This window comes from Struthio camelus, chromosome 19, assembly GCF_040807025.1.
Source record: "Struthio camelus isolate bStrCam1 chromosome 19, bStrCam1.hap1, whole genome shotgun sequence".
Classification (NCBI taxonomy): domain Eukaryota; kingdom Metazoa; phylum Chordata; class Aves; order Struthioniformes; family Struthionidae; genus Struthio; species Struthio camelus.
The window spans coordinates 3,921,896-3,948,610 of record NC_090960.1 but is presented as its reverse complement, the minus strand read 5'-3'; the positions used below and the strand labels follow the sequence as shown (position 1 = coordinate 3,948,610).

The 26,715-nt window shown below is 40.0% G+C and overlaps 2 protein-coding genes and 1 long non-coding RNA gene across 9 annotated transcripts in view; 2 read left to right on the top strand and 1 right to left on the bottom strand.

The window, feature by feature from the left end:
* The first annotated feature begins 7,995 nt into the window (after positions 1-7,995).
* Positions 7,996-16,479, top strand: APOH (apolipoprotein H). Its single transcript, XM_009679002.2, has 8 exons — positions 7,996-8,364; positions 9,533-9,709; positions 10,429-10,525; positions 12,802-12,878; positions 13,476-13,664; positions 14,269-14,448; positions 15,161-15,358; positions 16,067-16,479. Exons 1-8 carry the CDS (start codon positions 8,301-8,303, stop codon positions 16,129-16,131), a joined length of 1,047 nt encoding a protein of 348 aa, XP_009677297.1. The 5' UTR covers positions 7,996-8,300; the 3' UTR covers positions 16,132-16,479.
* A 793-nt stretch (positions 16,480-17,272) lies between these two features.
* On the bottom strand, positions 17,273-20,103 carry LOC104146773 (uncharacterized). The gene is made up of 2 exons (XR_694766.2): positions 19,784-20,103; positions 17,273-19,653 (listed from the first exon to the last, which is right to left on the bottom strand). It is a non-coding gene; the product is annotated as an uncharacterized lncRNA (long non-coding RNA).
* A 16-nt stretch (positions 20,104-20,119) lies between these two features.
* The window catches only part of CEP112 (centrosomal protein 112), a 183,242-nt gene continuing 176,646 nt past the window's right edge, over positions 20,120-26,715 (top strand). For 5 of the 7 annotated variants that reach the window (XM_068914100.1, XM_068914096.1, XM_068914098.1 and 2 more), the window contains exons 1-4: positions 20,120-20,245; positions 21,246-21,366; positions 23,179-23,369; positions 23,857-24,023. In XM_068914100.1, coding sequence (XP_068770201.1) covers positions 21,267-21,366; positions 23,179-23,369; positions 23,857-24,023 — 458 coding nt within the window. In that variant the 5' untranslated portion in view covers positions 20,120-20,245; positions 21,246-21,266. The remainder of the gene's footprint in view (positions 20,246-21,245; positions 21,367-23,178; positions 23,370-23,856; positions 24,024-26,715) is intronic. The other 2 variants (XM_068914099.1, XM_068914102.1) reach the window with 2 other exon arrangements.

Sequence of the window (26,715 nt, the reverse complement as noted above, 5' to 3'; positions counted from 1 at the left end):
TACATGTAGGGTTTAAATTCTTTGTCAAAAAGAACATTGGCTGGTATGTGTATGCAATCCCTTGAAGATTAAAATATGAAACACAGGTTACGAAAGCTGAGTCACTACACTGCCGTGAAGTCTTTTCCTGATAGACTATTGTAAACTCTAGCGGGCTTTTCTGGCACTAAACTGGGACAGAGAGTAAATCATTTTATTCCGCTTGATTACTGGAAAACATCTGCCTTGGAATATCATGAATTATATGAATGCCTAGCATTGGATGAGCTCATGATATACCAGAACAATACTTACAGTTTATTTATACTACTTCTGGGCCATGTGATTTGATCTTGCTGACATCAACGTCAAAGAGAAATTTCCCACTACATTCCATGTGAAATGTGCAGTGTATTTTATTTACTGTATTCACACAAATCTTCTATTGAAAGGAAGGGGTGATACTTCTGCAAGAGTAAGCGGAGTAGAACTTTACCATGTGAAAATAAGATGTAAACAGATATTATATAAATTGCAGTTAAGATTATTATTTTTGACAGCTGAATATTGTTTATCACAGATATAGGAAACTGTAACTTGTGTGTCTCCTTTTGTTTATTCTACAGAATAAATGCATGAGAGGAAAACAAAATCATATCAGCTGGAATATACTGGATATGCTCTCCTTTTTCTGTACCAATGCTCTATTGTGGCATGCTGATGCAGAGAAAGCAGGATACCATTTCCAATGGTATGATTCCCAATTTTACCATGTCTGCCTGTGCTCTGCACAAGGGTGGAAACACTACTAACTGAAATGACAAGAGTTTGGCTGGACAAGCACAACTTTTAAAATATTTGTTTGATTTGGAAGAGCTAAAAAGAGAAAACACTGATGTACAAAACACAGACAGACATTAATTTCAAAAAATTCTTTTAAAAAGCAAAATGACAGTCAGTTAATTGAAAAATAAAGTGTGGAAAGACCTCTCTGCCTCGATGGCATAACACCAGAAAGGATTCTGTGCGTTAGCATTTATCGTCCAGTTTCCTCACCAGAATTTTCCTTTCCCAAAAACCAGGATCTGTCCTTTAAAGACAGTAGAAACTATTTTTGGTCTTTTAATCCAGTATTGTGGATTAAAGACTGAAAAGATTAGCAGACTAATACATATCATAACAAGGGAACATCTCTTTCGGTTGCATTAAGCATGCTGCGTGTTGCCATTCAGTTTCAGAAGGTATGGTGACCTTAATAGCCCCAAACTGCTATTTGTAAGAAAATGAAACACTACAGATGCTCTTTCAACATGAATTATATTTTAGAACAGTCTTGTTTCAGAAAACATCTTTTTAAAATCAGACATCTTGCCCACAATGCTGCTAAGGGAAAAAACAGGGCATCCCATATCCAAGTGGTAGGATTTTATTCCAGACGTATTATATCCTGTTTGTGAGGTAAGAGCTAGCCAGTTAGCTTTTTTTTCAAAAAGCTTTCTAATGGCGGTAAAGCCAAGTTGTACAGTGGAGTAATATTACTCAGCCTGACTATATTCTGATGCCCACGGAAAATACAATGACCTTCTTTTTAATGATCACATGCCTAGCTGACATAAGGCAAAAAATCAGATTGTTTCTAGAAATGCAAAGAAAAATGAAATAAAGTCAGGAGCAGATATACATAAGCATGCTTTCTGAGTATTTTCACCTTGCATCATAAATATTGTGTGCTTCCTAGAGTGTTCATGACCTATTCTTTCCAGAACATCTCGAGTTCTCTTTTCAAAATTTAAATTTATGAGAATATCAATATCAGTCCTGGCAATGTTGGTACTACTGCATTTTTTTCTCATTCTGTTGCCAAAAAGCTGACAGCACCTTAATATCTCCATGTGCAATAAATAAAGGGAATTGGTCTATGGGACGTGAGCTATATTTCTCTGAATTTTTTGCATATTACAAAATAAATGCAATATTGCAATAAAAAGATGGCTAGAAGATAAGGCGAATTACAACACCACAATCAAAATTTTCAGAGATATTAGCGCACGCATGTGGAGATCGTCAAAGTAGCTGAGTGGCCTTCTGGAAACCAAAACAGGTAGCTACATTTTCCAAAGAACTCCGTATGCCAAAAGTTTACTTTAAATAAAGTGGGCACTTTTGAAAGCATGGCCTTCATCTGGTTGCTAAATAGAATTTGAGCCTTCTGAAAATCTGATTCCAGTTATTGATACTGGCCACTTCAAAATCTGCTTCCTCTTAGAAAGGTTCATCCTGGATTTATTACTGGAGATTAGAGGCTGTCACAAAGTGAAATTAGTTTATTGATATCTTCATACTCTCTAATGGTCCACACTATAAAAGTTCCATACTTCTTGGTACAGTGTGAGTCTGTTAGCAGAATCCAGACACAGAATAACGTGATGCCATGAGCATGAGAAATAGGCCGCATCGACAGAGGTGTATGGGGAAGCTTAAATAGTAGCACGATTTTCTAACAAAATGTCTAGCTCAAGACAAATAGTATCACATTAGTCCTAAACTCACCCACCTAGTTTAAACATTCAAGTACACTTTTAAAAATCAGCTTGTAAAAATCACTGACCTTCCTGCTGGATCCAACGTTTTGTGAAATTTTCAGTTCTGAGACTTTATTTTCAACCTTTGCAGTCTTGTCAGTCAAGAGTAACATAGGGAATTTCAGCTGTTGGAGTAAATTTGCTAAGAACACCAGGTTAAACATATATGAGGAAAATTATTGTCAACTATTTGTGTTGATTAATAAAGATTTGGGACAAATCCCTAATCTTGTAATTTTGTTAATTACTTATGAATTGATTTAAAGCAGGTATAAAAACAGTGATGAATTCCCATAAAAAAGCCCAAAATGAAGCCAATGAAAAGACTTTGGCTGGCTTGAGAAGGTTTTGGTTTAGGCCAGAAGGGAGATCAGTATCTACTTTTTGATTACACTGTACAGAGCACTGGAGCTGAAATACAAAGAAGGTAGATTTATTCATCTGGAACACTCTGGACTTATGCCCGGAAAGAATTTAACAGATAATATCCATGGGTTAATAGAGATCATAGGATCTATCTAGATTGAAGCCGTTGATTTATTAGGTGATACCAGTGGAAGCTTTTGACACAGCCAAAACCCATTGATTCTAGGCTGCTTTTTAGTGAAGTTTTTAATGTGGATGAGTATATCAAACAGCTTCTTCTTATTATTGATCCTCTTATCCATCATCTGGGAAAACTAAATAGCAGTAAATAAATCTGGTGTCAGCTGGGCTTTCTGATAGTATTATGGCGATGTGCCAAGTGAGGCTAAAACAATTTAGAAGTGCTCTTATTTACCCGCAGAGCTCCTTTTCCAGGGGGGATAGAGTCATCTTAGGACAAAAACTAGCAAGGATTGCTCTGCTGGGTCGCAAAGTGGTAAAATGCTAATGACATTTTTGATGTACTGAAAATGTAAAGTGCATTCCTACAGCGCTATGTTTTCCTTGGAGAGCTTGTATCAAATCCTGACCAGGTCTGAACTCGCTCTAGCTTGTAAGCAAGATGACAACCTGAGGCAATACATATATATATATATTTATATATACTTATATGTACAGGACCAGATGCTGCTCTGATTGAAATCAGTGATATTTATCCTGCTGGCTTAATAGAAAGTGGGAAAATAATGATGAAAGGCGTCTTGAAAACTTTGTCACAAGCTTGATAGGAGAAGAGGAACAGTTTGGTTTGAGCTTGGAGAGCACGATATCTTCTCTAGCCTCTTCCTTTCAGTTACGGTGGCTAATTGGCTCCTTCCCTGAATGAAACCCATGCGTGCACAGCTGCACTGAGGGAAAGGCAATCCACCGAGAGGGCAATGAAGGTGGGACAGTCTGTGGCAGCACACCATGCTTTTATTATGCTGGTCCATCTCAAAAAGAAATGTCCCTTGCAGATCTCTTCATTGCAGATTCAAAGCCTCATGGAGAATAATTTGTCCCTAAGGCTTCCTAAGTTAGCGTTCCTGATGAAGAAATATAAAGCAGGATTTTTACACAGAATTTTGATGAATATATATCAGAGGAACAGACTGTTTTACAATATTTGAGTCACAGTACAACTGTGAGCGAGAGATTCTCTGGATTTTCTGTGCAGGAAATGAGAAGGCGGAGAGGAGGAAGTGGCTTTAAAATGCTCTCTGGCTTTGTATATTGTGAATTTAATGTATGTGAACACTAAAAAACTTCCATGCCTCTGTGAGAGAGTCTAGGCCTGATATCACCTGGAAAATTTGTCAGTGCCAGTCTTTTAACACCTCAGGTTAATACAAGATGCATATTCTAATACTGCACTTTCGGTAAAGCGGTGGGTGCTGAAAGTGGTTTAAGGCCAAGGACTAAAATTGTAATTTACACCATCATAATTCTAGACTTATTTCAATAACTTCGGCAAAACCAGTCTGCAACATCAGTGGTAACTAGAAGAGGTGCTTGCCCCTAAAATATGCTGCTAACTAAAAATAATCTATTTAAGAATTGTATAGGCACTGTTTACTTTGTGTGCCGCTTTCGGGTCAGTATCAGTTGCTGTGTGTTTGCCTTCAACTTCTCTGACGATATGAAATATAAACTTGCACTGGAAAATAATTCTATCAGATAGGTCTTGGCTTCTGTCCGGCCAAATACGCTGCTGATTATGAATGTATGATTCTAAATGATCTATGCAGCTTGATATTAAATATTAAATGCAACTAATATTTAGGAAGTGGGAACAGGCTCAGCTTGCACAGAACTGAATGCAGTTATTTTTCTTAGAGACTGAGGATGACTCAGTTTACCTTCTCACTTTTTATTCATTATCTCTTCAGCGCAGGGGAGCACTCACTTAAGTATCAGATAAAAATGCTTGTGCAGTGCAGAAACGAACGCTCAACAAATATTAGTTAAACTATCTTGGCAGTATGAAAGGCAGTGATCGGACCTATAGCTTAATAACTGCTCCCACAGAGGAACACAGATACATCCATTAGTCGTCTGACCATCATCTCTCCATTCGCTGGAGAGACTTGAAAGGCTAGTGACTGCCGTGTGAAACAACGGGGACAGAGTGAAAGAAGCTTGAGTCAGAATCTTATTCTTGCAGGAGAAGGATGAGATTGTTGGTCCGAGCACAGCCCCACACCCAGCTTTCATGCCAGAGAGGGTGCCTCTGCAGGGGATGCTGGCACATAAGGAGTGTGTTTAGGCCTCTCTCTAACACTTCGCCTCAGTGTCTCTAATCAGTACATTTCTGTTGGCGTGAACAGCATCTGCATTTTGAACTGACTGTGCTGTGTCGTGCATTTCCTGCTTGAATAGCACCCATAAGGCTTGAGAACAGCGGAGCTCCCGGGAATAACAGAGCCAACACTCATCGTCCAGAAGGACAGACTGCTAGAAAGTCTGTGGCGGGAGCAGAGGCAGGGCGTACCCTACAATATCATTAAAACCACAGCATCAGCAGAAGCAGACAGGCAGACTGGCGGAAGGACATAAGGTCAGGCTCATTAGCTGGTGGAACTGGCACCTCGCGGTGCCCCAACCTCTAGCCTCTGTCTAGCTCTTGCAGACTTTCTGCGTAACTTCTCTCAGAGAAACCAATTCCTGCCTCAGCAGCTTCAAAAGTCTTTGATCAGATTCTTATATCTTGCCTTGTGATTACTACAATGTCTTTTCCTCTTGTCTTGGCAGCACCAGTGACGTCCTGGTACCAGTGAAGAACACTGCTGCAGAGACCGTTTTTCATTATCATTTTTCTTTTAGCTTCCCTCTACAATTTTTTTCTTCTCTGTCACATGCCACATTTTTTTTCTTCACTTTCGAGGCCTTTGCTAGCTTACCCTCCCTCTATCTCTTATTCCCTACTGAACCTGCTTTGATCAGCCAGTGAGGCCGATCTCCGTCTTTTAATTGCTACCTTTTCCAATGTGTGCTTATGATCTCTGCTATGCTGCCCTTCACATTTTGGTCTGGGCAACATAGCTTCTGCTAAGCTGACATCCCTCCTGCATGTTCTCCTTAAAGGTTATGCTAGCACAAAAACTGATAAGGGTTAGGCTGCTGCCATACCGATACTTGCACACATCATGCTCGCCAATATCTCAACGTGTGGTTGCGCTCCTGTTTCTGATTATAGCTAGCATTTCCCCTTAGAGTATAATACTGTTTGGGGTTGAGACCTTCAGTCTGCTCTGTATTTATACGGTCACTAGCAAAATGAAGTTCTGCTTCCTAATAGGGTTTCTAGGTGCTCTATTAATAAATAAATAACACAAAGTTATTCACGTACTTAAGGAGCAGGTTGGATGTGATGGGAAATTAGATGACATATATAATTGCATACTATCACCGAATGCAGAAAGAATTAGATTGGTTTGCTGAGGCTCTGCCAAGATGAACCCATACAATAATAATCACATCCTCTCCAGCTACTGGAAAAGACACAGTTATCTGCAATATACATTCTGAGTACATTCTTATTGCTGAAAAATAGTTTTCAATAGGAATCACAATATTGGCAGTTATTATGCAGTCATGTAAAACGCATACCTCAACATTTTTCTTTCAGTTTCACACACAATTATTCACAGTTTCACTTCCAATTTAAAAAATAGTGACGTTATCACACGCAACAGAGATTCAAAAACTATGGAAGAAACATTAATGCGCCCGTTATCCAACGCAGATTTTCTACTATGTCTGTCTTCCCAAGGGAGTATAGAAAGCCTGGCAGTTCAGGTCCATGTCTGCAGGGTACATGGTAGAGCACGTTGTGCCACCTGGTGATGGCAGCGTGGAACGCTCATACGGGCAAGGGTGAAAGGGATGAAAGCGCACCTGTCCCCTCCCGTGCTGTTTGAAACGCGCACGGGAAGGTAATCAAAACAGCTGGCAGGTCTAAGGAAGGATTGAAACCAGAGGCAAGAAGTTTCATTACAGCACTGTGGCATGTTGGGAAGGGAAAAGACATTTATGACATTTTGTGAAGGAAGCGAAGAGGAAGGAGCAGGCTGTGACAAGTGGAAAAATAAATGGATGTAAATACAGAAAATAGAAAGACAAATTTTGTTGCTGATTTAGCAGTTGTACTTTGCCCTTTGGCATTGCGTATCTGGTAAATATTTTGAGCAAGACACGCACAGCACTTTCTTTCTGAGTACTCGCACGTTCCTAATTGTTTCATGTTGTGGCTAAAATTTGTGTTTTAAATGTAGACAGAGAAACTTTATAAAAGAAAAATAAACAAATTATTTAAGATCATAGCAGTAAGAGTTTGACATAACCTAGCTTCTCATTTGGGCTTCAAATGTCCCTCACTCCCCCTCACAGGCTGTGAGTCAGCAGGGAAGGAGGATACTTAGATTAGAAACAGCAAACTGTGGAACAATGATTACACAAATGTTATTTTGGTTGCGCTTGAGATGTTCCTGCAGTTAAAATCTGCTAAATTAGGAGAACTGCAGCGATCAGAAGCTTGGCTGGTGTATATTTGTGTTGCTTTGACTTGATGACCCCAAATCCCAAAGTCAAAATGAGTGTTTTTGCCACCTGAAAAAGTGATTTAAGTTTGAACCCTTATCACAAATAAGGAAGATCAAGAATCATTATTTCATTTTTCCCACAGCACTGGTATTGTGAGCCCTGTCTCTACTACTTTTAGGTATCTTCTATTAGAAAGATGCTTACTGACGACGTAAGTCAGATTAAATAGGCCCACGAGGCCTAAAGTTTCAGGCCAGCTCATCATCTAGTGTAAACTGGAATGACATTGGTATCATCACTGGAGAAATACGACAGTACCAATGTCATTCCATCCCTAAGCGTTTTGCCTCAGAAAAGTTTGCGATGACTCTTGGGACTCTTTGGCATGTGGAAATGTACAAGCTCAAGTGATAAACAAAAGCCTCTCGCTGATAGCTCCATCATTTGATCCACCATCTTTTTCCAAATGTCTACATCCTCTAAAAAAGCGGAGAAAATGTTCTTTTAAAATGCAGCAGTCCCAACAGGAGATGCTCTGCAGAAACAGCCAGAGAGGAGACATTTTCAGCAGAGACTGCTGTTTGAATTCCTGCATTATGTACGAATCTAACATGTGATGATTATTTCATCCTTTATTAGAAGCAACACAAGGAACCTTTTATCTTCTGTTTACTGGGATCAGGACAAATACAAAGAGTTAATATGTAACTATCCTTTTGCGGATGCCCTTATTTTTAAGAGAGGAACTGAACTGAACTGAGGGTCATTTGGGAAGCCTGCGGACCGGCAGCAATGTACTCCCTGGCGCTGTCCGTGTGCCTACTTGCCCTGACCCGCTGCGCTCTTGCAGGAGCTGGTAAGCGTCTTTGACTTTCTAATAGCAAATACTGTCCCGAAGTGTGCGCGAGGGAATCCGGAGAATGCAATAGTGTTTTAAAGACTTTAGACAATTCTGGTCAAACATTTCGCATTTTCTCTGAAGCCTTTTTCCTCCCTTTTTTCCCTTCCATTCCTTCCTCTGTCTCTTCCTATAGTGAGGTGAATCATTCAAACGGAGGGAAAGAGAAATATTGCAGTAACCAGAAGCCATGGAAAGCAGGCTGACTGCACGCTGGGGGTACCTTGCGTGTGCCAGGCGTTACCCTCACTCTGCCCCTCCGCCCCAGGCTCCCTCTCCCACCGCGCTTCCCCCCGCGCCGCAGGGGCTGCCTAGCCCAGCTCCTGCTCACCTGCCTCTTCCTTGTCCCGCACGCCAAGGGCTCTCTGCATCCCTCTCTCCCTCGAGGCGATACTGTTTCCCGTTCAGTCCTGCCGTATGAGCTTTGCATTTCCACCCCTCTCCCCCCAAAAGGCCCTGGGAACGTCTGCTCGCCCTCCTTTGCCGGGGGCAGGCTGCTCCCCCCACTCCGCCCTCGCGGTTCTCCTTTTCTCACTCGCTAGGTGATGAGTTATTCGCGCCGTGAACATTTAGTGAAAGTATTTTGCAACCAGCATTGCCTAACTCTGCAGGGTGCTTGTTCCACGCAACAGGAAAACTGGGGTGAAGGAGCTTGGGGAAAATGGAAAAAAGGATACTGCATGAAATAAGATAAACGAAAATCTTGTTTCAGGCTAACTCCAACATGCTAATTTGGATTGAAATGAAATGCCTTTATTTCTGAGTCGCCCATACCCTTTTTTTCCTAAAATCTTTTGCCATGACTGCCTCACTTTGAAGAACACCTTTGTAAACTCTTTTCATAGCGAATGTACCTTTCAGTAAAAAAAAAAAAAATAAAATAAAAGACATGAAACCTAACGGGGGCCATTGACAGAGCTGCCACGAAGGAGACGAAGAGAACATTTTTGCTGACTAAAACTTATTGCAGCCATCAGCTGGCTATAGACCGGAGGACGGTTTGATTCCGGGTAAGAACACGCCGCAGCCTGTTACAACAACGAAACCTGCGCTTCCGCTTGAGACATAACAGCGGCAACGACAACTTTCTGCCCAATTTTCTTGTAAAGCGTCTCCTTTCTTCCAGTCTGTCCCAGGCCACCAGAAGTGCTATTTGCCACAATTGATGTAAATAAGAGCGTGTACGAAGTGGGGGAGGAAATTGAGTACACCTGCAGGCCTGGCTTTGTCCCCAACGGCGGCCGAAGGAAGTACAGCTGCCCCCCGTCGGGCAGGTGGCCTCTCAATACGCTGCTGTGCCTACGTAAGTGAGATAAAGAAAAGCCCACTCCTCGCTCTTACGTCATCCTGCTGACGTACCGCGGGGTGATCTCAGAAAGGACCGCGCGTAGCCCGTGGGACGAACCCGTTACCAGACTGACGCGCTTGTGCTCTGCGGGCGCTTCCCTCGCGTTTCCGAGTTGTCTATCTCAAAGCATCGCAGAAGCCATTTTGCCCCCGAGCAGCTGGTGGCTCCCAGCAAGGCGCTGGGCGCTCCGCTGGGTTTGGGCTGCTTCACTTTTTGTTGTTGTTACTCCCCTGACTGAAAGCAGGCGAGGAGCTTAGCGTTCCCTGCTTATTACAGGACGCAGCCGTTTAAAATCCCGGGACTGACTGACATTTATCTGTTCTCTCCTGAAAACCGCGCAGTTGTCAGAAGCTGGGTGCGGGCAAGCGGAGGGGCAGCTAACGGGGGAAGATCGCTCCGTTCGTGTCCCGCGTCTTCCTCAGCCCCTGCTGCCGGAGCTGCCGGTTATTCTCCTCAGACGATCAAGTGTTAAAGCTGATCTAATCACCAAAGCTTTTAAAACTATCTTTATCATATTTTGATAGAAATAGAAAATAGGCAGACTTATGAAGTCTAGCACAGCGCAGTGGAGAACCTCGAAGGACAGCAGGACCCCTTTATGACATAACTATTTCCGTTGTCCTAGCCTCATGCCTTATGAAATAATATTATCCTTTGTTATGTTTAATTGGCAGCAAAGAGATGTCCCAGTCCTGGGCCCTTGCAGCACGGAAAAATTGATTTTACCGACTCCCACTACCAGAGTTCCATAAGTTTTTCGTGTGAGCCAGGGTAAGCTCTCCCTTCCTCATGCTGTTCAACAAATAACTTAAATCACATTATTACATTCTAGGATCCCCAGCTGGAGCATTGCAAGCCGGGGAACATAGAAGCCAGCATATTAAAGTCCACTTCCACTTCACATACTGAAAACCGGCATATCTTGTGGTCCTCTTTCACTCTGTTCAGCCCTGACTGTAACTTCCGGGGGTTTCGCTGCTCCAGAGCGATGTCTGACAGACATGGAGTCCATCAAAATAGCAGAGATTTTATGCAAAGATTCACTCTGGACCGCTTTCCTCTGCTTTTTAAATCCTCTTATTACATCATGAGATGAAATCCTCCAGCAGAGAGGGGATAATCTCCATCTAAGTTACGCTGCTAGGCTCCGGAGGCTGAAAATTTTGCTTCTATGTCTTTCCAAGCTCAGTAAATGAAAACATGGGCTTAATCGTAGTGTGGTCCCTGGAGCAAATACGCTTTTACTCAGGGCTGCTTGCTAGTTTTAGAAATGAGGATGCATTCAAAGAAATATAGTTACAGTAAACACAGGGAGATATTTGACAGTCCCACACGCAGTGGGACAGCAGGTAGCGTTGTAGTCAGCTATTTTCAGTTTTGGAATGCTGTAGAGTAGACATGAATACTAGAAAAGAGCCGCAAAAGCAAATTACGTAGTTGCAAAAAATATGTAGCTGTTAGAAAAAAAGCTAACCGTAGAAATATTTTGACAAAACTTACCTAACTGAAACAGTAACATGCAAATAGGTAACCGTAATTCAGGTATCCTGTTTTTGAATACAGTGGTCTGAGATGTAAACGCAATGGTTGCATTAACTGTGTTAGAGGGGGCTGGTGAAAATATGGCTTACAACAATCAGTATACAGCCCACGCTGCATGGTTACATTATAAGTATGCCATTAGTGCACTTAACGCATACAGTAGTTTTATAATTTACATAGCTTCACATGTTGTATGTAACATTTTCAAAGTACATGCGAAGGAAGGATCCCATCTTGAACAGCATAATGGTTCAGGATACTGAAAAACAAGAGGGCGCAGTCAGCATCAGAGACAGAAATAACGATTCAGTGGCAAGTTAGACTGCATCTATGAGAAAAAAGGAAAGTTTTGAAGGGAGGTTTGTGGGAGGACAGCAAAATTTCCTGCAAGCAGTGTAACGGCATGAGAATATCATGGCATTGGGACAGAGTGGAACGGAAGACCACAGAGATGACAGAATTTGGTAGAACTGAGCTGTAAAGATGAGGGGAGGGGAGACAATGAGAACTTGCATTTCTGTAAATACAGACAAGAACTTGCACAAACATATGCACCCACACCCACCATGACGATACAACAACATAAAGGCATGTAATTTTTTAGATGACAAATGTAAAGCTGTCTGGACTAGTGTCAGACAGAAGACGATTCCTTCATTTTTTATTCTACTAGGATATTTAATTCGCAAACAGTACTTACTGGGAAGGTTATGGGTGATACAGGCTGGAATTCACTGAAGAGCGTCAACAGCCTCAGTTATCCCCTTCCCCTGAGAAGCAGGAGCAAGATAAGGAATCAATAAATTCAACTGTGGCATCAAAGGTAGCAGTCAGACTTGACTTGATTTAATTTGACTAATGATGATTTACTGGTTTCCAGCTGTGTGATATTGAAATGACAGCTATAGGATGAGCATTTAATTAAAACTCAGTGTAAACGCTAATAATAAAAGTAGGGATGGCTAGAGAGAAGTGTTTAGAGGGAGTGCATATCAATATTAAATGGAGCTATCTGGCATTATAATAAAATAATGCACGTCAGTAACTTTAGTTCTTGACAGCGCTGAATTCTTTACAAATAGATCTACACTAATTGCCATAAACAACTAGGAACTCCTCCCAAGAAACCATAAAATGAATATTAATGATCACAGATCAAGGCTCACAATTTACATATATCCACAGCATTAATCAATTATAGAAATTAATCTATATAATATAGTATAATAAAAATAAAATGTAATATATAGTTGAAAATGAGAGACATCTTGACATATCAAGCACTCTTTCTGGAAATTTGTAATACCAGAATATTAACATTTTTTCATGTTTGAATCTAAACTTCCCTTGAGGTTAGTAAGTGCTAGAGCTAGAAAAGGATTTCATAATTGGGTTCCTGTTAAGTCTGCTTATGAAAAATAGTAATCTTTCATGCAAAAAGAGCTTGATTTTTCTCCTTGTAAAGGTTCATTAAGCTTCTGATAACGAGGTCTTTTTGTTTACAGTTACAATCTTGTCGGGACAAGAACGAGCCAATGCATGGCAGACGGGAAGTGGAGCGGAAGTCTGCCGCAATGTCAACGTATGTGTTTAAATACTGAAGAACTACACTAGCCGTATTCTTATTACAGAAAGACTGCTTTACATTGCTCAGAAATACGTTTACTCAAAGGCCCTCCTAAAGTGTGGTGCAAAAAAGGTTAGGAAAAATGAAGCAGCAGCATATATGTTTAGATTTAGATCTGTGGATTGTTTCTAGAGAAACACAGTGTAACGGTCTGTCCAATATGCCAGGATCAGGGATGCTGTTTATAGCTGAAGGTAAGATGCTTACCCACTCAGCTGCATTTTCCCTTTGTGTAAAAAGAGGATACCGGCATATCTTAGCAATTTTTGTGTATGTTTTTGCTATAATCTGCCCTGCATAAACTCCTTACTAAAAGAGCAGTATGCTGCTTTTGTATGTTGTCTGAAAAATATCGCAAAACCCATGAATTACATACTCTAAGGCCTCTGAGACTTTTAACCAGATTTTTTTTAAATTTTGATAGCTACACTTGTGTAAGGTGCTATGCGGGTTAACCTGCTTATAAGCATGTTGCTCTACGTGATATTCCAACATGAAAGAGTAACAATTCCACATTTAAGATGTGATTTTAGGCATGTTGTGCTTTTCCAGCTGTGACCTGTGCACCTCCCTCACTTTCTGAATTTGGAGTCCTTTCGTACCGTCATCTAAAACCTGGAAATGTTTTTGCTTTTCTGGACACAATTACTTTTGAATGTGTACCACCTCTTGCACTTATTGGAAATGAAACAGCGACCTGCATGGCCAATGGAAACTGGAGTGGCATTCCAGAATGCAAGTGTAAGTAACTTATTTTATCAACATTTAAATATTCCCTAGAAATGTATATGTAAAATCATGTGAAAGATTTTACTAAAAAAAGCTGACACAAATATCAAATTATTATTGCAAATGTACAGTAGAATTATTCTGAAAGTCCGAATCATAAATGAAAAGTGATTGCTAACAATGTCTGCATGATTGCATGCAAGATGATGTGACAAAATATTTGCTGCAGGGATAAAGGTTATGCAAACAAGACCAGTTAAACTTAATTCACAGTGTGGAATCAGAACCTGACCTCTACAGTGCACTGAACATTTTATTCTACTAACTGTTAGGGTCAAGCCAAGAATTAGAGACCCTTATCCTAAGTCCAGAGAACTTCACTAGCTTCAGTGAAACTATGCCACATTTAAATAATTTTTGTGTATAGCCACAGATTGCAATTCAAAACAAGTAATATTTATTTATGCTATTTTTTTAAACGTTGCTTCCTCTGGCTATGTTTTCCTGTGCCAGAGGCTGCAATGAACGAGAATGGAAGTTTTATGTGTTTTTTCAAAGCATATCATGTGTCTTTTTAAAACTGCAAAATTGATAAAGCTTTGTTTTTGTACCACAGCTGTCACATGTCCCACGCCAACAGGAATAGAAAATGGATTCATAAATTTTGCTGTTCGTAGAATATATCATTATAATGAAAGTGTCAGCTATGGCTGCCAGCCCAGCTATGTGCTGGAGGGACCTAAGGAATCCCGATGTGAAAAGACAGGAAACTGGTCCATAAAGCCAACTTGTAAAGGTACACATATACAATTTGTTAGAAGCCATGTATGAAACTGACTTTTCCTAAAACACTGACTTTCTGGTTGTAGGGCTGTTACACCTTTGTGGAAATGTTGACCATCTCAAAAGAAAACTGAAAGCTTAAACATTGTAATCTCAAAGCTGATGATAAGGACTCCCACCACCGAACACTGTATACATGATACATCTGAACTGACATCAGTAACCAGCCACCTAATTTTATTATGTCTGAATATTCCCTTTCTTCTCCATTGTTAATTTAATGGTTTAATTTAATATAATTATAAAATTGACTGAGGTTGGATCTTCACCAGACACTTTTGATACTATACTAATGTTACTTTAGGGGTGTGAATTTCTTCACCACTTTCATACCAGCAGGAGTACTAGGCGCAAACAATGACAAACCATTGTAAAAATGCTTTGGCCTGTATAGCTTATTTTGCCTGGGAAGCAGGTATAATCTGTATTAACGCATGTGATGCCCGTTGCTTTACTAATATAGCAAGTTCACAAGTTGCCTAGGCACTGTTAGATAGTTAAGACTCTGCATACTGAAAGTCCCTTTACTGAATATTTGTGCGACGGATCAGTTTTCATCTCCAAATGTCACTTGTGCAGATTTCTGATAGGCTGTAGTCTATCCAGTTTTCAAAACGGAGCTCTAACTATCCAGAAGTGTTGCTTATCACTAAACTGTTTTACAGGACCATGTAAGATACCAGCTAAGAAAGCTGTAGTGTTATACAATGGTGAGAAGAAGAGAGTTCAGAGTGACCTTAAGGAAGGAATACAGCATGGTGAAACTATTTCCTTCTACTGCAAGAATAAAGAAAAATCCTGTGCCTACACTGTAGCTGCTCAGTGTGTGGATGGCAATCTTACTCTCCCTTCGTGTTTCAAAGGTATGAACTAGGTTAATTTCAAAACAGCTTCCTGTCGAGTGTGAAGGGCAAGGCCATCACTCAACTTGCCCAAACAAAAGACCATATTGAAAGCGTTCCAGGTTTTCATGAATCCTTGGATCAGCTTCTTCTATGAGGGAAAAAAGAAGGTTGCAGCCTTGAGAACCAGACACATTGCATTTACGTTCCGGTGACATATTCCCATGTTATGCTGACTGATAACAAACTGGTTCTGACTTTGGACTAACAGTGTCAAAAAGCAACGGATGGCTTTAGTGAGGGATGGTTGCTGAAGGCGGTGGTCTGCAGGCACGCAGGCTTTTAAATAAAAATACCTTAAACAAGTATTTATATTTAAAAAAACAGAATAAATATAGAAGTTTGTTTGTAAGAGGAAATGTTTTGCACTTTTTTTTATCAAGTTTCCTTGCACAGAATGTTCCTCTTTTAATTTTACTTTCATTTGTAAGTGAAGGAAAAAAAAATACAGACTATCCATGGTGAAAACATCCGGCTTCATATTTTGCTTGGCATCTGATGGATGTAGCTTTCCTTACAACAGAAATTAAAATAGTATATTTCTTCCGGCTCTTTTGCAATGGTGTGAAAATTCACTTCTAACATAGCATGGTCCATGTGATACATTGTCTTCAGCTGTCATATATTTTAAAAACGTAACCTAAGTTCTTAACTTCTTGTTTTCAATAGAGCGTGGATTCTTTTCATCTCTCGTGAAGAAGGACCCATCAGACATGACACCATGTGAAGACTGAACATGAATCAAAAAAGTAATACAGTACTAAATGTTTGCCTTACTGAGACAAAACATTACATATGCAAAGGGACTTCTTTGGTCTGGTGACAGTAAATTTCCACACAAATTCAGGTATCTCTGAGGACACAGTCTCAGCTGATTTCCCTACCATGACTCTTACCAATCTCTTTCATGAGCTCTGACAAATTACTTCAGCTGCTAACTTTCCTCTCATTCTCTTTTCTCTGCCTTCTCCAGAAAACCTGCAGTCCTACTTCTCTTCCCATATTTCCAACATTCATGTAACTGTAAATGATTGTCTCAACAGCAACCCCTTTACAATAAAGAACATTTCAGCCAAGAATAATGTGTTATTATTTAATATCACCTAGTAGTCAGTCAAATCCTTTAGCTCTTAACTGATTTATATAGTGAAGTCCTCACCAGTCGTAACTAGCTTGGTTCTCACTCCGTTACCTCTCCCCAGTGATTAGGGAGTGGGCCTTTCATTATAATTATAGACAGACACGGGACGATCAACCTACAATTTTCCAGAATTTACTTGAGTAGAAAGACTGAGATTTCTAAATGAATTTAGAAGAAGCTGAGTACTGAACCATCATTTAAATGTAATAAAATCACATATGTTTTCATGATTCCAGGTTCACATGAAACTAGACTTATTTAGTTCTAGCAAGTTAATTTTTAACACTGTTTAAATATTACACAATGTCTCTAATTACTTTTTGAAGAACGAGAACTGTACACCATTGAGCAACAATAATGATTTCAGGCCATTAAGTAGTTTTGAAGTAAACTGTATTTTAACTTGAGTTTATAATACAGGTAGACCATTGGTATGATCCACTCTAGCAATTTTTATGGTCATTTCTGTATTTCCATATGGAAAAAATGAGTGCAATTTCAATATACTAGAAAGTGATAGCAGAATACTTCTGGCACATATATAATGAATTGTGATGAGTCATAAGTGGTTTCCTTTGAAGTTTAGAAGCCTTATCTGTGATTGAAAGCAAAAGTAAACTACACTGTAGGCAAACTAATCTACAGCTTTTAAAAAGGCCCATTTAGCAATAATACTCAGAGAAAACCAGACTTGTAAGATGTTACAGCCACCATTAAAAATCTTTGAACATACAGACTCGTATTAGCTTTTATTTTTCAACGTTGCACATGAATATTTTAACAGGATTGCGGAAATCACTCCTTCTCATACTTCCTATTTTTAAGGAGATATTGAGGCAGCTATTATAATGCGTGTAATACTTTGTACTTAGCAGCTGTATAATTTTCTAATATACAGATAGACAGACAAATTTACAGTAGTGACTGAAAAGGAATTTTCGTTGCTACGATTTGCATTGTGTTTTGCTTCCTAACACATTTAAACAGGATCCTTGAATGACTTTTGACTTACAGGCCAAAACATCCATAACCACCTTTAACACATACATACATCACCTGGCAGGATTTCCTGTTTGGAAATACAGTCTAAATGTTATGTGGATAAATCTTTGGGATCTGGATGTTCAGGACTTTAGCAGTGATACTAAATACAGTTAATATTAACTTCTCTTTCAAAGTAAAACAGTGAAGTTGCAGTAAATTAAGTTGGCATTCACTGCCACACAAGTGCTACTTTTACCTGAAATGATTTGTGTCAATGCGTATCAATTAATGTGTTTGTATCAAATGATTGCACAAAAACAGTTGCTCCTGGGAACAATCTGATTTTTCTAAGCAATGCTAGCAAGTTTTAAGTTTTCCCAATTCTACTTACTTATATAGTAGGATAACGACTAGTCACATCTGCTGGCCCTGCTTCCTAGCTGGGTATGCAGTATTTGAATACTTGAAAGAATCGCCCTTAGGATTCAATGTTCATACGCTGCATTTATTATCCAGTCTCCTCGAGCAAGAAGGGGGGGGGGAAATTGTGACTTGAGAAGTCTTTGAAGTAGTGAAGTGTTGGTGAATCACAACTTTTCAGACATGAAAGGTTTGCTTAGAAGGTCTGAAAAATAATGTATTGCAACTAGAGGTGCTCCAAAGGCTGGTATGAGTGAGAGAAACCTGTCAGTTTCTTGTAGACAACTGAAGGAATGCCTTAAGCTGTGCTTATGTTACTTGCGGCAACCTGCTGTGACAGTTACAGAGATAAGAGAGCATGGTAAAATGAGATGAAAAAAAAAAAACCCATTGAATGTGTTATACTTAAATGAACACATTTTTACAATTCAAATTGGGAATTTGTTCTGTGTTCTGTTTGGGCTATTCATGAATTCTACGATTGTATATCTAGAATGATTTCCTCGGGAGGGTCAGTCCACATCGATGCTCACCAACCTGTCCAGGCTGTAGCTTTGGCTGGAGACAAGACCCCACTCACTGCCGGAACCCTCAGTTTCTCTTTCTTTTTGGACAGAAGTTATGCAATTGTCAAATCAATGCAGGTATTCTTCAGCTTCCCTGGTCACTCTGCTCTAAACTGGCAAGCAGACCTAGAACCCAGGCAATCCTCAAATACGTATCAATGAATAAAAACGTACAAAAAGTTGGCTTAGGATTTCCAACCGTATCCAACTGTCAGAAAAACAGGTTTGCATTGAGGAACAGAAATGCGAACTTCACCATATTACGCTGCTAATACGCTTACATTTCGCCCTTAAAAAACTTACTTGGAAAAAGTCATGTTGTTATTGGGGCCGTTCAGCCTTGCGTATTGTACAGAACCCACCAACAAAAATTCAAAGTTTTGCTTGTGTCCTGTGATTGGACCGACTTGGACAAATCAATTTCACGGTTATAAAATTTCCATGACAAATCTGGGTATCTGAGGTGGTGATGTAGGGATGAAAAGTTCAGCAGTTTCAGTTATTTGAGCAAGTCAGATAGCCAGTGCTCTTGCTGTGTCGTGAGAAACTCTGCTCTTTTAAAACAAACTAAAAGTGGTCAAATCTTCAAAAAGACACGAAATGCCAATTATTTTAAATTTGGAATTGAAAGATGATAAAAAGCTTTGTAACCTACTCATGGAATTCGGCCATGGATAAAATACTCCATCTCAGTAGCTTTTGCAGGGCTTCTACGCAAACGCCGACTTAAGGAGTGACAGGCAATTTATGCCGGCAACCGCTGTAGCCGTCCTAGCGGTCGCCGAACGAGTCTCAATCCAGAATCACTCTTGCTGAAGATTAGCTGAGGTATCAAAGAAAACCACCAATTTTTGACGGCACTTTTTAGAAGTTCTTGTTTGACGTGTGAGCGCACGTGAACCAAGCTTGGGCATATCGAAGAGTTTAGTCATCCGAGACAAAAGCACTTTAGATGCCAAACACACAGCAAGGCCAACGGCGGATTTTGAGGGAAGAGAAGTAACGGAGTCAAAGAGGTCGGAAGGTTCCTCCGGGATCACAAATATGCAGAGTTATCGCACTGACTCGAGGAGAGACCCAGCTGCTGAAAGGACTGGCAGATTTCTGCGCTTCCTTTGGATCAACGGGTGGTTTTCTTGAAACGCCTACCAAACAGAAAGCATAATCTTTATTTTTCCTTCACAGAGGTCGGACACGCGCCGTACAGCCCCTCAAGCTCCCTGCCCTAGGCATAGCTTCCCACCCGGCCAGTGAAAGATGAGCATTGCCGAGCACCTTAAATTTATCTAAGGTGAACCCGAAAAGCCGTCCGCTATCTGCGGGGACACACCCGCACCCGTTTTACTTGGACCACTGCCGAAACTGCGGCCAAGATCGGCTCTGAACTGGGGCCGCCTGCACCCGCGCTTCCAGCCTGCAGCTCCAGCACTGCTCTGCCACCCCCGAGGCTACTACTGCTCTCGCCGACCCTCCGTTTGAGGGTCAAACAGGCAAATTGGTGTGGCTACGTTTGGCCCGGGGAGGGCGGCGGGGGCCGGGCCTGGCGGCGGGGCCGCCCGCGTCGCCTGGCAACGGGCGCGGCGGCGGGGCGGGGCGGGGCGGCGGCGGCGGCGGCGGCGGAAGCGGAAGCGCGCGGGGCCGCCGGGAGCGGGGTGGGGCCGGTTTGAACCGTTGGCCGCTCGGCGCGGGGCAGCGGCTGAGGGGACCCGGCCCGGCCCGGCCCCGGCGCCGAGGAGGGTGAGCTAACGGGGGCGGCGGGGCGGTTTCCCCCGGCCCGGTGGGTGCAGAAACGCTGCGAACTTCCTCTAGCCGCGGCGGGGTGGGAGTCATTAGCTTCACTAATCAGTGCAGACGCAGGGCGGCCGGCGGGTTAGGCAGCTGCGTAGTAAAACCGCACGTAAGCACCTGAAGGGAAAGAAGTGAGAAAACACTTGTTTTCACCCTGCCGGAAGTGTTACTAACGGCCCGAGGCGGGTGGTGCGTGATGCGCTGTCTTTTGGCCCCTCGGGGGAGATGCTGGAGGGTCGCGCTGCGAGGCCTCGGTTTGGGGAAGGTGCCTGCACGACAGCTGCCTCCGTTAGTTCTGAATTAGTTAATCTTTGCGTTGTTTATTAACCCTGAATGGTTTCAGCAGGCTGCCTGGTGCGTTGAAGTATGTATGCGTTTGTAGGGCTGATGCTTCTCGCGAGGGAACACGCTAATTGCAAGCTAAAATGCATGAAAAAAATGCATCTCGCTGGGAAATTGATGACGTGATTTTGGATAAACAGCTCTTGTTTGACTGTTTTTTTTCAATACTCTGCATTTTAAAAATGACGATGACACTGTGTTAGTTTGGCCACTCTTGCATTAGAAGCACACCTGATATTTTTTGTCCTTTTTTTTCCCCTTCTGCAAAACAAAACAAAAACTAACCCCACTACTTTTAAGGACACGTTCATTTCGGTGTCTTCCTGTATAAGTTGTGTGTAACTGAATGCCTTTTTGTGTTGTTGTGTCATTCCCCCCCCCCCATGAGTGTTTAAAGTCTAAACAGGCGTGCTGTCATAGAAAAGTTATATTGAATGTCTGTTGTTTGCAAAGAGTTGTTATTTTTGTGTGAATTAACTGCGTTGAGATATTTATTCCTTATTTTCTGTGTAGTTCCAAAGCATGTCTTTGCACAGCCTAAGGTGGATAGAGACTAACGTATAATGGCATTTTATCTCTTCTGCTTCAAATATGAATAATTTTGCAGGTTGCTTCGTGATCTTTCAAAATGAGTGGTGAAGAGGAAACGTGGGAAAAACTAGACGCAGAATTTGATCACTGTGTTGTAGACATGAAGCCACATGTTCTAAGACTGCAGCATAGGTCAGGTAAATATGCTAAAATGTGTATATAAAGAAACACTAATAGTAATTCTGGGTTATGATATATACTAACAATTATTCTGCGTACTTGTAACGCTTCTGTTAAACTAGATATTTAATGTCTAGTGTTACTAAGCATAGTTCTGAGGGAGGCTCTGTACAATTTCTGAAGTCTATTTGTGTATGTGTGTGTCTTTTTTAAGGTTCCTTTTGTTGCTGCTGTTTGAGCTTATCTATGGCGATGTAGATGAGCTTTTGCATAATTATATTAATTCCTGTGGATTTTTCCATTAATTCAGTGGAAGCTAAAAGCTTCCAAAAGGCATTGTTTGTGAGATTTGACCACTTACAAAATTGCAAATTTTTTTTTTTTAGGGACCGGGTTTGGCTCTGAAACTTGTGATAATAAAAACAGCAATTAATAAGTGCTATTTTATAAGTCTAGTGATTAGAAGCAAGCTGCATAATATTAAAGGCATGTAAGGTACAAATTGAGGACCATGCTCTGTAAATGTTTAATCATGTGAGTAGTCTTATCTATAATAGTGATGCTTGGGTACACAGGGATTTCTAGAATGAAATGAAGATTTATTATGTGATTAAAATTTTAACACTCATGCAAACTGTCTCTTGTAGTTAGAGATCGCCTTGCAGTGAGCTGACAGCTGTCTGTTCCTAATGACTTGTAGGAGTTCAGAATTCTTGGTGACTTGTGGGTTCTGTAATTAGTGATAGATTTTCGTATAATTTCAGATCAGAATCTATGATTTATTACTTTTAATGTAACAGTTACTTTTAAGCTTGGAAGATGAAGTACAGGAATATATTCTTTGGAAGTGCATGTGAAAAGAATGGTCTATTATTTCTATACTATTTAAGTTGTGTAAACTTCTAGTGAATGTGAATCTATGGAAAATGTTTCTGGATGACAGTAATTAGACGTACTCTTATAGACTTGTTTTTAATCTAGATACTTAACCGTTTCTTTCCCTTGGTTCAGTTATTTGGTTTTCCTTAATGCTCAGCAGCAAACATTTACTTTTTTTTTTTTTTTAATCTACTTCACTTTTTAATTAATAGACTTAGCATATATCGGCCTTGCCATAGGCAATTGCCAGTATTCCTGAGTTAGCTGCACATCTGACACCTTACGTGGCCTCCATGAAAGTACTGACGACGCTTCTGTTTCTTGGGAATGGATCAGATGGCTATTGTCTCTAGGCATGGAGGATTTAGATAGAACAACATAAAGTCTGTTTTATTTTAGTCCCTTTTTTTCTGCTAGACCTGTTAAGTCCTATGAAACGTGCAGATGCTATTTTCCTGGAAGACAAAACTTTCACAAACCAGTTAGCTGTATCAGAGTCTTTCCTTAGTCACTGATTGCTGACTCTGAGTCCTTAAGGAAAAATAATTTAATTCTTACAGTAAGCTACAAAGTGGCACACAATGAAGTGTATGTTACAGTATTTGTAAGTGTAACGAAAGTTTTCTCAAAGAATTACATGAGAATTGCACATATCTCTTAGTACTTTGTTTCTAAACTATCATACCTGTTAAATACAATTATTTTGGAAAGTCTGTCTGTAAGTCATGTACATATTTAGTTATGTTGAATTAAATATTTATTTGTGTTTAAAAAAAAAAACAAAACACCCCATGACAAAAAGGAATGCAAAAAGCAATGTTTTGCTTTAAACTTCTTGGTAGAAGGGAAACGTTATCTGCAGAAACGATACCTTGTAATGGCTTCTGTTGTTCTTATCTGTTCAATTTTCTCTGAAAAACAATGATAAAATTTTTTGTTCTGTTTTTTAGAACGTCAAAGATGTGCATTGTGGATCAAAAAACTATGCGAACCCTCAGGAGCAGGTGCAGGAATTGTGGGTAGGAAGAATCGGAACTTACATGCAAAACTTCTGCTGCACATGCTGAAACGAGGTGTACTAGAAGGTCCTTTTACTCATAAACCAGAACCAGGGATACTGAAAACTTTACCTTCATATATGGTGAGTGTAATTTCTTTACAAGATAGGTTTGCTTAAATATATTCTGAAAGTACTTTTGATTATTTGGTTTGGTATAAATGTGAAAGTTCTGAGTTAATTGAGTAGAACTGCATATGGTAAATAGCATTTACAAGCTTGTAGTTTGTTTTCTAGAGATGTGAACATAACTGTGGCAAACACTGACTTCAGCTTTAGTGAAATAGTATAGAATCAGTCCTAACTTATGCTAAGATTGCCAATACTGAAAGAAGTAAAGTAGAGGAAGGCACTTACATTTTTTGCTTGTTGTACATATTTTTACGTGTAGGCAAGGCCTATTTGCTGTGAAATAGAAATGGAAACTATTGCATGCTGCCATTGACTTAATGGGGAAAAAATTGCTGTCTTTATAGTATTGATGTGCCAGCAGCAAGTGACATTAATAGTATAAAGAATATATTTGTGTGAATATCTTCTAGTGTTTTTTCTGTATTTATTTTAATTATAGTCAATTTATTTTGATGAACCAAATTCAACAAGAGCGCGGAGTAGTAGCCCAGACTGTTTACCTGACTGGGTAATGGGAGAACTAGGAAAAAGTGAGTCTAAGCATGAGGAATCATGGAAGATATCTTCTAAAGAGGAATCATCTTTAGCAGCACCACTAACATATGGGTAGGATTCTATATTTGACTTTATTTGGTATTTGTTTTGTATTTGCTTTATATTTGATTTGATAAGCTCTATTTGTATGTTTGAGTTTATATGTATTAGTTATTACACTCTGTCATGGACTCTATTTCAAATATAGTATTTGTACTTTGTATACAGAAACTTTGGTAATAGCTTCTAACTTAATAATGACTTTTCTACTTTTCTGTTCTTATTTGATTCCTTCTTTATGTCTTCTCCTGTTGCTTCTGTAATCCTTCTTCTGTATCGCGTAGTCCTATCCTCTTCCCTTTCCTCTTGCTCTCCTTCCCCTTTCAGTTAGACGGATGCTCAGCAACAAAAAATTGTTGGGGCAAACTGATGGTTTGGCAAACTTAGCAGCCGCTGAAAAGAAGGCTTTAGAATGGTTTGAACTGGTGATTACCGTGGTGGTACTCATGACTTGCATAAAGAGCCCCTTTGCTAACGCAAGACTTATCTCTTTCTGCTTTTTTGCCTCATGCTTCTCTCGTTTCATAGTAATGCTATATCAGCTAGTATGGTGGCAAAGCACAGTGGTCCCAAGGCAATTCATACAAAATTACTGGAAATGGTAGAGGGATGCACAGACAAGTGTGGGCAGGCAGTAAGGAAGAAGTGACGTGATAAAAGATTGTGTAGGTGCAGAAGACTCTTAGGCCAGTGTGTGTTTTTTTTTTTGTTGTTTTTAGTAGATTAAAACTATATTTAGATGTAACTGTCCCCATGGAGTTGTTGTGCAGACCTCTTTTCTGCATGCTCCTTCCAGTATGGAAGCTGGAAAGTGAAATACATTAGTGAAGTTGAGGTAGATTAATCGCCACTGTTTCTACATGGTTTAAAATAAATGGAACACAAAGCAAGCGAATGACAAGAAATATGGGGAGAGCAAGTACATAATACAAAGAAAAAAGTTGTAGTCTAAGGCTTTAATGCTGAAAGGAACTCTTAAATCAAAATTTTTTTTATAGCCTCTTCTCTGTAGAGATTAAAAGTATAAGGAAGCATACAGAAGGTAGATTTAAAGAACGTTTGCAGTCACAGGTTTTTAGAGGAAACTGAATAGTGACTCCCTGAAAGAAGCACGTTTTGCTGTTTGGTGACAAAGGAAGAAAAGATAAAGGTGCTTAGGAACAGAGGTGGATTAGACTCATCTTTGTAGGAGCATAGTAACCTTTTGAAAGAATAAAAGCCTCTGGTGGTCTGTAGAGATAACTAATGTAGGTTAGATTGAGACGGTTCTTAATTTTAGTACTTTCTGTTTAGTTGCACTGCTGCCAAGAAATTCAGAATCTTTACTAAGAAAAAGCACAGTCTCACTCCCAGTTGAATGGTAGTGTCTTAATGGTAATTGCAGAACTGTTTATATCTACTAACTTAGTATATTGTATATGCAGAATGTTTGCGGTCGCTCATGTAGGTTGGAAACATCCATGAAGTTATGTTAAATCTTGCAAACAACTTGTATAAATAACTAAAACTGCCCTTGTCTTTTTAAAGAGCTCTGAAATACTTCTGTTTGCACATTATTTTTGTCTCTTTTTATTTAACAAGTTCTGTTCTTTCCTTCAGTGGAAACAGTTGCTTTCATAGCTTAAATGCCATTTGTATTTAAATAGCTTTCAGCCCTAATGATGACGCTGGACAAGCTGAAGTCATTTGTTTTCCTCTGTTTGTCATCACCTTAATTACATTTAGTTCTTGTGAAACCTATAGCCCTCAGTCATCTTTAAGTAAATCCGTTCGTAGCCCTAAATATATTGTGGACCTGATAGAAAAATTTTATGAGGCCTCGCTGGCTTCTGTATATTTACCTGACAGAATATTTGCTCACTTTATATCCAAAATCCTTAAAAGTCTGTTAGTCACTATTAAACACTTATTGATCTATGCTTGTTCTATGTTTCATCATGGCTTCTTTATGAAATAACAAGATTTCTTTACATGTTCTATATACTTCCTAAATTTTATGAATGTTAGATTAGAGAAAATCAGATTGGAACAGGCAGACAAGTTTTTGACAGGTGTAACTAAAAATCAGGACCGTTGTCAGTGGGATACTCTACCATGTTGTTTTGTTCTCCAGTGGGAGAAGAACTGTTTGCAGTGATGTGGTCCTTGTCTGAGCAATCCCTGTCTGAGGGATATCTGCAGCTGCATCTTGTTTTGTTAATCCATTGGATAATCTTTCTTGTAGGTTTGCAGGAGAGAGCAGGCTTAAGCTATAGCCATGCTTCCAGCCCTGTAGAGGGCAGGACCGTTCCTTCTCCATCTGCTTTACAAAGCAAGTAAAGACATGAAATATCAGATATATTAAAGTTTAGTTACCTGTTGGCTTAGAAAAATGTCCCTCCAGAACTGAAGATGTGTCCAGCTGGTCAGCAGACACTGTTGAAAATCTTGAGCCTTTTTATTGTTCTTTTTTTTTGGGGGGGGGACTCTTAGGTAAATTTAAGTTTAGTCTGCATTCTGTGTCTAAATACTTCATTTGTGATTTCATTTAGACATGATTCTCTTTTTTTTTTTTCTTTATGCAGTGCTACTTCTCACTGATTATCAATATCTATATTCCATTATTTATGTGGCTGCATTTCAGTCATGGAGGGAATTGCCCAAGTGTTTGCTTGTTTTGAAGCTTAGTTAATTTTTAAATTCTCTGAATTGCTTAGGGAAGAAA

What these genes read in the sequence shown, in the direction of transcription:
- APOH (XM_009679002.2), top strand. Translation starts at nt 8,301, where the DNA reads ATGTACTCCCTGGCGCTGTCCGTGTGCCTACTTGCCCTGACCCGCTGC. An exon ending in CAATACGCTGCTGTGCCTAC is followed by an intron (nt 9,710 to 10,428) that starts GTAAGTGAGATA and finishes TTTAATTGGCAG; the next exon opens with CAAAGAGATGTCCCAGTCCT. An exon ending in TCTCCCTTCGTGTTTCAAAG is followed by an intron (nt 15,359 to 16,066) that starts GTATGAACTAGG and finishes TGTTTTCAATAG; the next exon opens with AGCGTGGATTCTTTTCATCT.